The sequence below is a fragment of the Rhinatrema bivittatum genome, chromosome 2 (genome assembly GCF_901001135.1).
Source record: "Rhinatrema bivittatum chromosome 2, aRhiBiv1.1, whole genome shotgun sequence".
In the NCBI taxonomy this organism is placed as follows: domain Eukaryota; kingdom Metazoa; phylum Chordata; class Amphibia; order Gymnophiona; family Rhinatrematidae; genus Rhinatrema; species Rhinatrema bivittatum.
Genome location: NC_042616.1, coordinates 13,573,563 through 13,589,006, shown reverse-complemented (window position 1 = coordinate 13,589,006; position 15,444 = coordinate 13,573,563). Strand labels below are relative to the sequence as shown.

At 50.0% G+C, this 15,444-nt stretch overlaps 1 protein-coding gene across 1 annotated transcript in view; it reads right to left on the bottom strand.

Annotated features, from left to right (window-relative positions):
* The window catches only part of LOC115086231 (acid-sensing ion channel 1C-like), a 461,666-nt gene that overhangs the window by 132,898 nt on the left and 313,324 nt on the right, over window positions 1-15,444 (bottom strand). The window contains exons 7-8 of the mRNA XM_029592693.1: window positions 5,727-5,818; window positions 4,926-5,005 (exon numbers count right to left, since the gene is read on the bottom strand). Of these exons, the coding sequence (XP_029448553.1) occupies window positions 4,926-5,005; window positions 5,727-5,818 (172 nt within the window). The remainder of the gene's footprint in view (window positions 1-4,925; window positions 5,006-5,726; window positions 5,819-15,444) is intronic.

Here is a 15,444-nt window from a genome sequence, read left to right as displayed (position 1 = left end):
TATGTACATGCTGCCATATGACCTAGGACAGTCAAGACTTAGTGGGCAGAGGTAGTCGCAAGATTTAGCAAATGTTGGGCTAGAGAAGCCCAGGGTTGAGATAAAAAAATGTTGTCTTGAATGGTGTTTATGGATGCCCCTATGAAGTCCAGAGTCTGGGTTGGTTGAAGATGAAATTTTTCATAATTTATCAGAAGACCCAGACTGTCTAGGCAATTGATTGTTTGAGTTAAACTGTTTCGGAGGAGACAGGGAGTTGGGGCTACTAGTAGCCAATTGTCCAGATAAGGAAATATTTGAATCCCCTGACGATGGAGGTGAGCCACAACTACCGCTAGGCATTTCGTAAATACTCTGGGAGCAGATGAGAGACTGAAGGGAAGGACTTTGTATTGAAAATGTCTGTTTCCTATCTGAAAGCATAGGTAATTCCAAGATTTGGGATGCATCGGGATATGAGCATACGCATCCTTTAAATCTATGGCGCACATCCAATCCATAGGTTGCAGGAATGGAAGAATTGATTTGAGAGAGGTCATTTTGAATTTTTCTTTCCGAATGTGTTTGTTGAGGAAGCATAGGTCCAGAATTGGATGTAGACCTCCGGATTTCTTGGGAATGAGGAAGTATTTTGAATAAAATCCCTTCAGATGTTGGGAGAGGTGTACTTACTATATACAGTGTTGTTGAAGTAAGTGACTGACCTCTTGAAGGAGAGTCTCCCGATGAAAACTCTGAAAACTTTTGGTACTCAAATGCGGAAGACGAGGCGGGGATATAAAGTTGAGGGAATATCAGCCTTTTATTATGTTCAGGACCCAGGAATCCATTGTGATATTGCTCCATTGTATGAAGTAGTGAGAAAGTCGACCTCCTACTGTCTGGGCATGTAGTGGTGGCGGAATCAATTCTAAAAACTCTGTTGGTTTTTAGAAGGATAGGGGTCTGTAGGTTGACGTGGTTGACGAGGTGCGCGTGGGCGTTGACGAGAAGCTGGTTGTTGGAAAGACTGTTGGCAGTTTGGTTGATATGGTTGAGGCCTAAATGTAGGATAAGGCCGATATTAACGTCTCTGGTAAGGTTTCTTGTATGAACCGAATTGACATTTAGATGATGAAGAATCATGTTGAGTTAAGGAAAGTACAGCTACTTTCTGCTCTTTCAACTTCGCTACAGTTTCCGTAAGCTTGTCACCGAATAAGTTATCAGGGCGACAAGGCGGGTTAGTCAGCTTATCGTGAACGCCATCACTTATGGCACTTGCACGTAATCAAGCCAGTCTTCTGGCTGCTATAGCATTAGCTGTTGTTTTTGCAGAGGTTTCAAACCCTTCGTAAATGGAACGTAAGAGATGTCGTAGCCCTTCTTCCATATCATGGAATTCAGATGGAACTGTATTATCTGCCGAGCCTTGTTGGAGCAAAGGTTTTAAGGACCGAAGGCATTCAAAAAGATACTGAGCTACATAAAATTGATGGTTCTGTATCTTAGTGTTAAGGATTCCCGATTGGTACGCTTTCTGTGCAAAGTCATCCAGATTTTTGTTGTCTTTGCCTGGTGGATTATTTTAATGTAAGCGAGATTTGCATGCCTTTTGCATGGCTGATTCAACCATGACAGATGTGTGCGGCAACTGCATGTTGGTGTAAAAGGGAGAATCTCGCATCCTATACTTCAAATCCGTCTTTCTTGAAGTAGGAGTCGTGGAATTTGGAGAATCCCAAGTCTTTTCCAAAAGAGATTCCAGCAATGGATGGGAAGGGAGTGCTGTAGGTTCAGCCGGTGTATCAAATATTTTTAATATACCGAACATCTCTTGCCTAGGGTCAGGATTCTTTTTTGTTTCTACTCCCAATCGGTGACCCACTTTCTCTAAAAATTGGGAATGTGTGAGATCCTCCGGTGGTGATACTAGTTCTGGAGGCAATTCCTGTGGGTCAGACAGGTAGCCGGTTGATGACCCTGGCGATGAAGATGGAGTAGGAGAAACTACTGGCAGAGGAGATGGTTTGCTAGGCAGCGATTTGGTGCTGCTCCCGGTATGGGTGAAGAAGGCAACTCCGTCAGTGGATCAGGGTTTGTCTGATTTTGCTGCTGAACCGATGTTAGAAATTGTGACAAGATAGACGTAATCTGTGTCAGTGTATCAGAAGCCAAAACTGATGTGGAGGGCCTGATATTTGGCCTTTGACCCAATGGAGGCACAGTTGCCTTGAGGATGTCTTGGTTCAGTCCCTGAGGACGTCCAATATCCTCAGGTAGATAAGGAAATTTGGAGTGTAGAAGTTCCTGATAGAAGGGACTTTTACGATGTTGAGATGCTGTAGAAAGTCCTGAAAAAACCTCAGACGAATGAGAAGAGGCCCCTGATAATTGTGGTAGAGATAAGGAATCCTCCGAGTCCACCACTAAGAGTAGGGATGGGCTCCTAGGCTTTTTATGACCTGATGTATGTTTTTTATATTGTTTCACAGGTTGCTGAGGTGTAGATACGCTGCTGCGTCGATCTTCCTCAGGTGCTTCGAGGTGTCGACGCTCTTCAGATGTTTTGGTGCGCCGGTGCTTCTCTGCTGCGTCGATACTGCTCCGATGCGTCGACACTGCCCCGATGCATCGGTACGTTGATCTTTTTCTGAAGCATCAGGGCGCCGCTGAGTTGGCCTATCTGTAGGTCTCAACGCATCCAACGCAGGCTGCATCAGCGGCGCGTCCCTGGCAGCTTGCATCGAAGGATTTTTAGTTTTATTCTTCTGCTTGTGGCCTGGAGGGTCAGCAGAGATGGATCTCCGATGGGCATGGGCCTTAGGGGTCGACTGCGGTCCCGGAGCAGACCTTGCTGAAGCATCAGAGCCCGTTGCCTCCTCTCTGAGCTGGGCAATCTGCGCTGCTCTCTGGCGCTGTGCCCTTGGGGACATCCGTCCACAATCAGTACAGTTTGCCTGATCATGTTTTGGACCAAGGCAAATGTAACAAAATTGATGTCTGTCAGTTACAGGCATAATTTTACCACAATCACAGAATTTAAACCCTGGACGAGGCATGATGTAAATATTCTGTGGTGAAATTTGAAGTTTTGAAGAAATAATTGAAGTTTTTCTCTTCACAGCAACTTTTCCTCACAAGAACTGTAGAGCTCCGCGTGCGATCAGTCGCGCGGAAAAAACAGACTGAGGAGCCTCGAGCAGGCACAGGAATAGGCAGGAGGGAACACCTCATTTAAAGACTTTGGGTGATCTTAGAGAGCTCCGCCACCTAGTGGCACGGAGGACGTACCCAGACAGCATGGCTAATTCAGCTGCTTATCTATGGGAAAACAAAATCCACAGAGAAGTCCTCAGAATCACTGGAATCACCAGCCATCCCCTTGTCAGCTGGTTCCTCCACAGTGCCCCGACCCTCAGAGGTACCCTGAACCATCAGGGACAGTGGAGGCAGGGAATCTCTGGCTTCCTCGGTATCAAGCCGCCTTGTAACATGAGGCGACAAAATGTCTCCGCGGTCAGTTCAGTCCCCTGCAAAGCCTCCCTACCAGCACCAGATCGCATGAGCCATCTCCCTGCAGTCCCCGAAGAGCCTGCTTCGGCCCTGGAGAAGCAATCAGGACACAATGCAACAGCATTAATATGCAACAATCTTACCCTGAAGGCCCGACAGGATTTGCCACAGTCCGCAGCCAGTGCCATGCTCCCATGCGCTGCACACACATTCACAGCCAAAATAACCACGCCACCTCGCCAAGCCCTCTCAGACCCCAGGTGCCCGAGAATGGCCTCTCTAACTCACCCTGACTTCCTGCCGAGCCGCCAGGACCAAAGAGCCAAAGTGCTCATCACTCCTCTTAGCCCTTAATGTCTCCAAACTTTCACTTTTTTTTTAATTTAAAGAAACAGAGACTTAAAAAACAAAGGGCAGAAAGGAGGGGATACTTCCCTGTAACCTGCGGCCAGGAACAGATGAGTATGCTTCAGAGCAACCAAGGGAACCAGGATCCCTTGCTATTCAGTCCTTTGGGAACTTCGGGCTGAGAAAGCCAGGAATATCCAACCCCCCCACTTGCCTGGCTCTATCTAAGGGATGGCCCACAAAGGAACCTAGCACCTTAGGGAGCACAGTCTTCCTCCTTCAGTCCTAATTCTTCTCCGTTACTCTTTTTTTTTTTTTGGAGTCCAGATTGCAGGTTTGCATCTCTACCATCTGCTACTTTTTTTTTTTTTTTAATTTCTCTCTGACTGCACTTCTACCATCTGCTGGAGACAGAAAAATACTGAAAGACTGCAGGTGGCACTCTTGGTTATGTAGCAGTGACTGAAAGTTTTTGTTCTCTGCCTCTCTCTGCTGGACTGATCTGGGTTATGTACAGGAACTAACTTGTTCCAGATCTCGGTGTCATGAACACACAGATAAGTCTTATTCACTCACCACTCTGCGCTATCACTGGGGAAAACAGGGAAGAGATGTGGCCCTAGGACTTAGATAAACCTTTGTTCTGAGATCCCTCGAGATGCTGAGCAGCATCACGTCTTCCATGCTACCTAAAGCAGCAACTCCCCAAGGGGACCTTGTGCTCAAGTTACTACTGGTTTGTAATTTGAGGTTTACACTGTGCCTTCCAATCCACATCTGATCTCCACAAAATGCTTGTTATGCCTGCATTGTATTCCATGTAAGGTGATTGCACAGCTCCCTGTCCAGGGAGGAGAGGATCTGGTTTCCCCTCATCTCCCTGCATGCAATGAGGTAAATCCAGGACTGGCTCTGCCCATCCCTCTGGCCCTGGAGCTGTGTGGTCACCCTAACCATTCCTGGCTACTTTGAGTATTGGGGATTTCGGATAGTGGGATGGTGCTCTGGGCCTCTGGTTTTACGCAGAGGGTCCTGAAGGGGTCACGATACTCATTTTTCCTGCTACGCTATTAATCTCTTACCTCATACAAGTAGTCAAATATTTCTAAGATGGTGAGGATACTGGCCCCAATGAACAAGCCCATTTGGCCACCGATATCACCTGCAAAATAGAAGATCAAGGTCTCCAGTGAGAGGTGGTCCTCTTTATCCCCCCTGATCCAGCCCAGACCCAGGCAGTCATGAGTCTGCTCAGGAAGCTTAGCTGAGACTATCTATACAGAAACAGAAAAGCAAGGAAAGCCTGGAGTGGAAAAGAGAAACCAGGCCATCAGAGTGCAGAAAGTGTTCCTCAGAACCAGGAGGAAATCCATTTCATGTGGCCTGCTGAAATCACACACCTGAAGTTAGGGCTACAACTCCAGAGGCAAACTGCAGGATATCAGAGAATAAGATAAGGTGCTGCGAAGGGTCATGCTAGTCTGTTAAGAAAGGCTTGGCAGCCCAACCTGGTTTCTTTACAAAGCAAATGTTTGAAAGCAGACATGCTCATTTAGTGACCCTCCCCCCAGCCAGTGACTGCCACCAGAAGCGTCCCACCCCAGAGGTCACTCACCCCATGATCTTACCAGAAGTGTCCTAGAGGTCACTCACCCTATAATCACACCAGAGGTGGCTCTCTCCAGAAGTCACTGGTCTAGTGATCCTACCAAAACTGACCTGCCTATTGACCACCCAGAGATCACTCACCCTATGATCATAAATAGACCTGACCCATTATTTTACCTTTGAGGTCTCACACAATGTCTTCTTACTCATTCCATGACCCTCCAAGCCAGAGGTGACCCTCTCATTGACCTCCCTTCCCTCTAGAAGTCACTCACCTAGCAGTCCAGCCACCTCGTAGGCTTTCTTCTGCTCGATGGTCTCATAGTTCAAAGCCTCAAAGAAAATATCCAACACCAGAACATTTTCCCTGACAACGAAACAAGAGTGTTACTTTAGGGTAATGTTACCCCTGATATGCCAGCCCCAGCCCTGAAAAACAAAGTTTTGTTCTAGGGAAATGCTATTCTAAAAAAAGTAGGCCTAGGCCTAAAATCAAAGAGTGTTATTCTGGCATAATGTTACCCCCAAAATACCATCCCCACCAAAGTGTTACTCTGGAATAATGCTACCCCCAAAATACCAGCCCCAGGCCCGAGAGTGAAGAGCATTATTCTGGATTAAGGTTACCCCTGGCAAAAGTCATTTTCAGCAGCCTGTGTGGGGCACACTGTACCCAAAGACTTTATCCCAAATCTCTAAAGCAGGCTCATAGGCATAAATCTGTTTTGAAAATTCATAAGTTGTGCCAGTATACACATGGATATCTGCACAGGAAGTTACACCTGCTCCCAAGCAGATATCTCTTATCGCATCTACATGTAAACACATGCATTCGAAAATTCAAAGTATGTATGTAAATGCTTTCCCTTCCCCAATTCCCCCTCCAGCATCACCTACTGCAAGTGCAAGAAATGCATACAATTTATTCACACAAATAAATAAGAAAATTATTCCTTACCTGCTAATTTTCGTTCCTGTAATACCATGGATCATTCCAGACGGTGGGTTATGTTCCATGTCCAGCAGATGGAGTCAGAACACAAAATTCCCAGGGGAGGACCCATATAACCATGCCTCCCCTGTAACAGCTCTCAGTAACTAGACTAACAAAGCCCAAAAGAGAGAGACTAAAAAACAGAGGGATCAAGTAATCAAAGAAAGAATTGAAATAACCGCTGTCCAAATAAACAGCAACTAAATTCTGAACAGTGAACTTGCGAAACAGCAGTATGTGAACAAAAGAGACACGCAGTATTCGAAATACAGAGTAAAAGATTGTTAAGACAGGTAGGCAGGGATGTCCCACAAGCAAACCTCCAAACCAAGGGAGGCTGTCTGGAATGATCCATGGTATTACAGGAACGAAAATTAGCAGGTAAGGAATAATTTTCTTTTCCCTGTACATACCAGGATCATTCCAGACTGTGGGATGTACCAAAGCTTTCCCATCACGGGTGGGCCGCAGACAGCCCTGCTCGTATTACCTTGTCTCCAAGCTGACCGCCCGACAGAGCACCGACGTCCAGGCGATAATGTCTCGCAAAAGTATGGATCAACTTCCAGGTGGCAGTCCTACAAATCTCATGAGTGGAGACGGAGGAGCTCTCCGCCCAAGATGTCGCCTGGGCTCGAAGAGAATGAGCCTTGACAACCAGCGGAGGGGACTTACCTACACCAAGGTATGCCGCTATGATCGCACCCTTCAACCACCGCGCTATAGATTGTTTGGAGGCCATGCAACCCTTCCGGTATCCGGACCAGAGGATAAACAGATGATCGGAGAGCCAAAAATCATTAGTCACCTCCAGATAGCGTATCAGAGACCGCCGTACATCCAGTCTACGCAGGTCTCCAGACTCAGAAGAGGCAAAAGATGGTAATTCCACCGATTCGTTGAGGTGGAATGCCGAAACCACTTTAGGGAGAAAAGAAGGAACCGTCCTCAGCGAAACCCCTTCAGGCTTGAAACGAAGGTATGGTTCACGACAGGATAGGGCCTGCAGCTCGGAAATATGTCTTGCTGAACTGATTGCCACGAGAAAAATGGCCTTGAGACTGACGTCCTTGATGGTAGCCGAGCTTAGAGGTTCGAACGGCGAACCACAGAGGACTCGGAGCACCAGATTCAGATTCCACGACGGACAAGGTGGGCGAATCGGAGGCTTCAAGTGTTCCACTCCTTTCAGGAAACGGGAGATGTCCGGATGCGAGGACAGAAACTCCTTATTTCCACTGCGAAGAAAAGCCCCCAAGGCCGCCACCTGAACCCGAAGAGAATTGTAAGCAAGACCTAAATCCAAACCTGCCTGCAAGAAGGAAAGGACTTGTGACACTGAGGCCTGCATGGGAAGAATGTCATTCGCTCCACGCCAATCCTCAAAGACCTTCCAGACTCGAACATAGGTAACAGAGGTGGACATCTTACGTGCTTTCAGTAGCATTGAAATAACCGGCTCCGGATAACCGCGCCTCCTCAACTGACACCTCTCAAAAGCCAGGCCGCAAGACCGAAGCGATCTGCCTCCTTGAAAAATATTGGTCCCTGGCGTAGAAGACGTGGCAGCTGACCGAGACGAAGGGGACCCTCCACCGTCAAATTGTGCAGATCCGCGAACCACGGTCGTCGGGGCCACTCTGGCGCCACAAGGATCACCGGCCCTTGGTGTGCCTCTATCCTGTGGATGACCTTGCCCACGAGGGGCCACGGTGGGAAAACATATAGGAGACAGTGGCGCGGCCAAGGCAGGACCAGCGCGTCCACGCCCTCGGCGTGCCCTCCCTTCCTTCTTGGAAACCACAAAGTAGATTGAATAATGCCCCCGGCCCAGTTCGGCGGCTGGCACCGGCACTATGGCTCCCAATTGAAGGAGATATTGAGGGTCTGCCGCACGGCTCCCTGTTTGATTAAGGACCCGCAAGGGGAAAACAGGAACCGGTCCCGAGGAGCGCAAACAAAATCCAAAGCGTAACCGCGTCTTAGAATATCAAGAACCCATTGATCAGACGTGATTTGGACCCACTCTTCGTAGAAGAGAGCAAGGCGACCCCCCAGTTGAGGGACCACCTCGCGGGTCTGTCTAGCATCATTGGGTAGATTTAGTGGATTTACCAGCACCCTGCGCTTCCTTACCCTGGCGGCGCCCACGAAAGGGCCGGTTCCAGGAGTACGAACGAGAAGAGGGAGCCCGAGGTGGCTGTTGCCTCTGAGGACGCGCTCTCCGCTGGTTACGATAACGGTTTCTAGAGTAATTATATGATCTTGACGAATGGGGTCGATCTTCGGGCAACTTGTGCACCGCGTTCTCATTAAGGGACTTGATGATCTGATCCAAGTCTTCGAAGAGGCATCAGCCGACCAATTGCGAAGCCAAAGGAGCCGACGCGCTGAGACCGCCGCCACCATGGTTCGGGCTAGGACCCTTAAAAGATCATATAAAGCATCCGCTCCATAGGCAACAACGGCTTCCAGTCTGTCCGCCTGGTGAGCCTCAGCGTCTGGTAAGGACTGGGAGGTGAGAAGCTGCTGCACCCACTGAAGACCCGCTCGCTGTGCAGGGGAACTGCAGATAGCCGCCCGCATCCCTAAGGCCGAGACCTCAAAGATACGCTTGAGGTAAACCTCCTGCTTCCGATCCTGCATATCCTTCAACGCCGTCCCTCCAGTGACAGGAATAGTGGTATGTTTTGTGACCGCTGATACCGCAGAATCTACGGCGGGAACTTTGAGAATTTCCAAAAAATCGGCCAGCAGAGGATACAATTTTTTCCATGGCTCTACCGACCCTAAGGTTGGCCTCCGGGGAATCCCATTCCCGAGTGATCAACTGCAAGATCCTGTGATGAATGGGAAAAGACTTGGCTAGAAGCCGCAGTCCTGCTAGGAGGGGGTCCCCCTTCTTGAGAGCCGGGTCAGGCCCCACCGGTTCCGGAGGGGGATCAATATCCATTTCCTGGAGGATGTAGGGAATGAGGTCATCTAACTCCGCCGCTTTGAAGATGCGGAGGACCCTAGGGTCGTCGCCCTCCACCTGGGCCGCCAAGGTGGGGTCGTCCACGTCAGGGTCCTGGGATTGTCCTTCCCCCGACGAAGTCTGTATTATCGATGGTGTCCTGGTAGGGCCAAGAGATGTCCCTGTTCCCCCGCCTACTAAAGGGGGGCGAGCCTGAGGGAGGGTCCCACCCAGGAGGGGGGCAGGACATGGAGGGTCCCCAGGTCCCGAAGGTCGTGTCTCTGCTCTGAAGAAAAGCCCTGTGCATCAGGAATATGAATTCAGGGGAAAAGGCCTGGCATCCTGAGGGGTCACTCCCCGGGGGATCCCCCCTCTGCCTATCAGGATTAGACTCGGAGTAAGGGTCCAAAACAGGCCTAGAAGTGGAGAACGGAATATCCGTGTCCTCCTCAGAAAGCGCGGCATCAGAATCTTGCAACAAAATGGCCGCTGTTCCCGCGTTGAGAGGGAACGGGGCCTGGCGCTTCCTTCCCACGCGGTCTGCAGCTCGAATGTCCTTGCTAGTAGCTGGCGCACATTCCCCCTCAGGGAAACAGCCTGAGCACAGACCCTCTTCAGAAAATAATCCGGCCCTGTTGGAGCCCTCACAAGGCGCCGCGGACTGCATCGCCGCAGGGAGAGAGAGAGGGGAGGGAGGCTCTACAGGTGGCTCGCGCCTAAAATGAGCGCTGACCCGGCAACGGACGCTTGTCGCGGTCCCCCACCGACCTAAAGAAGAACTGACGGGGACTTAACCTCCCGACAGCAGGCGGCCCCGGGGAATGGTGCTTCGTGGGGCCGCAGGTCGGGACGTCGGTCGCTCCCCAAAAGGGAGGGGGGAAAACCTGGATCAGGAGGGAGAGGCTGGCACTATCGACTTTCACCTCAGAGAGCCGAACGGAGTCCAAACATTGCAGTCTTCTGCTGAAAAAGAAGATGAAACAAAAATACACTTACCCCAACTGAGCCCTCAGTGAGGAAAATGAGAAAAGAAAGAAAAAAAACAGGCAACAGCCTGTCAGCAAGTCACCAGGCTAGAGAGCAATGAGCCAGCACCAGCGGAGAGCTCTCCCCCTGCTGTAAGAGGAGCCTTAGCAAAGTGACCTAAGCTGTAAATTTAAAACTTCCTTTTTTTTTTTTTTTTTAAACTTGATCCCCCTGAGGAGGTAGCCCTAAGCTAACAAGCTGGGGACCTCAAGTCCCCTGCTCACATCTGCTAGAGTCAGAACATTACTGAGAGCTGTTACAGGGAAGGCGTGGTTATATGGGTCCTCCCCTGGGAATTTTGTGTTCTGACTCCATCTGCTGGACATGGAATATAACCCACCGTCTGGAATGATCCTGGTATGTACAGGGAATGTGTGAATAAATTGTGTGCCAACCTCAGGTCCAAGAATGAACTGTGTTACTCCGAGTAATGTTAACCCGAGAGTACCAGATCCAGATCTAAGGCTGACAGGCATTACTCCAACTGAGGAGGTCTGTACTCCAGCCTAGATACTCGACCAGGGACATGGCCAAAGTTCTCTTCTGATGTATGTAGCAGATACCAGCTGTATCTTCATTTCACAAGTGGACAGCCCTGCTGCAGGGCAGTGGCATACCTAAAATATTTGGCAACCGGGATGGACACCTCCTTTTGCATCCCCCAAGGTTCACTTCTCTGTTCTCTCTCCCCCCCCCCCATTAATCTCCGGTTCCCCTCTCTCTCTTGCACACACTTTCATACACCCCTTCACACAGGCTCCCTCTCTTACACTCAAAAATACACCCTCACACAGGCTCCCTTCTCTTGCACACAACACACCCTCATACAGGTTCCCTCTCTTGCATACATCCTCCCGCCCCCAACTCACACAGGCTCCCTCTGCACTGTCTCACACACACACACCCCCTCACACAGGCTCCCTTCTCTTGCATACATACACCCTCATACAGGTTCCCTCTCTCGCATACACCCCCCACTCACACAGGCTCCCTCTGCACTCTCTCACACACACACCCTCTTCTCTTGCACACACACACATATACACCCTCACAAACTCCCTCTCTCTATTGCACACATCCCTCCCCTCTCACATAGGCTCCATCTCTCTCTGGCAAATAGGCACTCACACAAGCTTCTATTTTATCTTGCACACTCATACACCCCTGCACATAGGCTCTCTGTCTCTCATTTACTCACGTACATCCCTTCTCTCAAGGGCTCCCTCTCACAGACAAACACATATCCTCACTCAGGCTCATAGACTCCAAATCACATACACCCTCTGGTGCCTGACATTCTGCGCACACATACTCACAGGCCGCGTTGATATAGGAAAATTGGTTCTTACCTGCTAATTTTCATTCCTGTAGTACCACGGATCAGTCTAGACAGTGGGTTGAGCCTCCTGTCCAGCAGATGGAGACAGAGAAAAACTGAAAGGGTATCCTATATCAGGATGCTCACCCTGCATCCCTTCAGTATAAACATTATCAAAGCAGACAACTAACAAGAGAAAAAAGAACCAGAATAAGACCAAGCAAGTAACCAACTGTAACTTTCAATTGAAACATGAAATTCAAACAGATAAGAAGTCGCTCTTACATCAATGAGTACCTCCAGTGCCTTATCAATATCGGATGGGAAGTAGACAGATCCAAAATTCTGTGAAAGAAAACTTCGAGCGGACGTATCAAAAGTAGATGTAGTCAGGGCAGGAGTCTGGACTGATCCGTGGTACCACAGGAACGAAAATTAGCAAGTAAGAACCAATTTTCCTTTCCCTGTACGCACCCGGATGAGTCCAGACAGTGGGATGTACTAAAGCTTCCCTAAATGGGTGGGACCGAAACAGTCACGCTCGAAGCACCTGCCTTCCGAAGGAGCCAAATACAGGCGCCTGCACATCGAGGCGATAATGACGAGCAAACGTATGCAGAGACTTCCAAGTCGCTGCGGAGAGACCGACTGGCTCTCCGCCCAAGAAGTAGCCTGTGAACGCAAAGAGTGGGCCTTTAAGCCCTCCAGAACCGTCTGGCCCCGACAGATATACGCCAACGCAATTGCCTCCTTTAGCCAGCGAGCAATCGTAGCCTTAGAAACCTTGTTTCCTTTATTTGGGCCACTCCATAAGACAAAGAGATGATCAGAGACTCGAAACTCGCTTGTAACCTGTAAATATTGCAGTAGTACTCTTTTTACATCAAGGCGCCGCAGGTCACCACTAGGCATGTTCGCAATGTCCTCAGAAGAAAAAGCAGGGAGTTCCACTGACTAATGGACGTGAAAGGAAGACACAACCTTCGGCAAGAATGATGGTACCGTCTTAAGGGAGACACCTGAATCAGAAAAACGGAGAAAAGGTTCCCTACAAGACAACACTTGGAGCTGACACCCTCCTGGTTGAGCAAATAGAAACGAGAAAAAAACGTCTTAAGAGTTAGATCCTTAAGAGTGACTCCACGAGGGGCAAGTAGCCCGGACAGGCAGATTCAAATGCTTGGCCCCCTTGAGGAATCGAACGACATCCAGATGAGCCATCACTGCGTAACCATCGATACTTCCTAAGAGGGACCGACAAAGAATTGAAAGACAAACCTTTGGAAATGCCATTCTGTAGAAAGGAGAGGACCTTGGATACTGAAGCCTTGCATGCCGGCACTCCGGACTCGGCACACACATTCTCAAACACTCTCCACACCCGAACGTAAACGAGTGGTAGAAGGCTTATGGGCCCGCAACAGAGTGGATATAACTTCTCCTCACAAGAACTGTAGAGCTCCACTCCCTTCTTTCTCAGTCTCCACTATCAAAAGCCAGGTTGCTAGACAGAAGCGATCTGCCTGATCGAAAAATACTGGACCCTGACATGAGGCCAGGGAAAAACCAGGGCATCCACCCCTTCCGAGCACTGCTCCCTTCTGCAGCTGAAGAATCTGGGAGCTTTTGCATTGTTCAGAGTAGCCATCAGGTCTAAGTGGGGGACCCCACACTTGCGGACAATCAGATCCATCACCCCGGACAACTCCCACTCTCTGGGGTCTAGCCGTTGACGACTGAGGAAATTGGCTTGAACATTCTCCTTCCCCGCAATATGGGAAGCTGCCATCAATCCAGGTTATGCTTCACCCAGGCGAGCAGCTTGCTGGCTTCCAGAGCCACCAGACGACTTCTGGTGCCCCCCTGACGATTGATATAGGCTACCATGGTGGCATTGTCGGAGAGAACTCATACCGCTTTGCGACAGATCGGGGCAGAAAGGCCTTGAGTGCCAGACGGACTGCCTGGGCCTCCAGGTGATTGATGTGCCAGAGGGATTGAACTGGGGACCAGCATCCCTGCATAGACTGAGTCTGACCCACTACTTCCCAGTCGGAAAGGCTGGCGTCCGTCATTACAATAATCCACTGAGGAGTTTCCAGGGGCATCCCCTTTAATAGGTGGGCGAGAGAGAGCCACCACTGTATGTCGGCGATGGTAGCATCGGAGAGCGGCAGAGGCGTTCGAAACTCCTCCGAGACAGGTTTCCAGCAGGACAGCAAAGCTTTCTGTAAAGGACGCATATGCGCAAAAGCACACGCAACCAAATCTATAGTTGATGCCATAGAACCCAGCACCTGGAGATAGTCCCAGGCCGTGGGGACCGAGAGAGATATCAGATGTTGCACTTGATCCATGATCTTGAGCGCACGAATCTCGGGTAACAACACTTGGAAAAATTGATTATCCACCCGAGGAAGGTGAGAACTGACGAGACCCGGTTGACCGCCTTCACGCACAGCTCCTCTGACTTTGCACAAATGAGCCAGTCGTCCAGGTACGGGTGGACTAGTACTCCCTCCCGCCAGAGGAAGACCGCCACTACAACCATAGCCTTGGTAAATGTGCAGGAAGCGGTGGCAAGACCGAACGGGAGCGCCCGAAACTGATAGTGTCGTCCCAGAATATTGAAACGAAGGAAACGTTGGTGGTCCTGACGGATCGGGATGTGAAGGTAGGCCTCCGTCAGATCGAGAGAGGCGATGAATTCGCCTGTGCGCACCGTCGCTATGACCGCCCTCAGGGTCTCCATGCGAAAGTGGGGAACCTTGAGCACCCTATTGACTCTTGAGATCCAGGATTGGACTAAAAGATCTGTCCTTTTTGGCTACGACGAAGTAGATGGAATACTGGCCGGATCCCTGCTCCTGAGGGGGGCCTGGGACTATGGCTCTGAGGGCTTGAAGTCTGTCGAGAGTCTGGCAGACCACTGACCGCTTCCGAGTGCCACAGGAAGAGATTAAGTAGAGGTCCGGGAGGTCTCGAGCAAATTCTAAAGCGTAACCTCTTTCGATCACCTCAAGGATCCACTGATCAGCAGTGATTTTGACCCATTCCTCAAGAAATAGGGACAGCCGACCACCTAAGTCTGGAACGGAGGAATGGTCCGGCCACATCTCATTGCAAGGGCTTTGTGGCGGAGCCTTGGTGGGTGCCATCTCTGAAAGATCGTCGTCTCCGAAAGGACTGGGATCATGCTTGAGCTCTAGTGGAGGTGTTTCATTGAAAAGCACTTCTCGGCTTATTATACCTGCGCTGCCCCCTGAAGCAAGAGCGTGACAGAAAAAACGACCTGGACTGTTTGGGGCGGTCCTCAGGCCTTGTTATCGCCTAAGGATTTGATAAGCTGTTCCAGGTCCTCGCCAAAAAGCAACTTACCCTTGAAAGGGAGTGTGCCCAACTGCGATTTAGAAGAGGAGTCTGCACCCCAATTCCTCAGCCAGAGGAGACGCCTGGCTGACACCACTGAGACTATGGCTCTGGCTTGCACCTTGAAGAGATCGTAGAGAGCGTCAGCTTCATATGCCATGGCAGCTTCCAGCCGTTCTGCCTGTTCCGCCTCTGCAGATGGGAGGTCCTGGATGCTGAGTAATTGCTAAACCCCACTGAAACTTGCCCACTGCATGAGACTGCTACAGACTGTTGCCCTAATTCCTAGTGCCAGAACATCAAAGATCCTCTTGAGATGAAGCTCCAGCT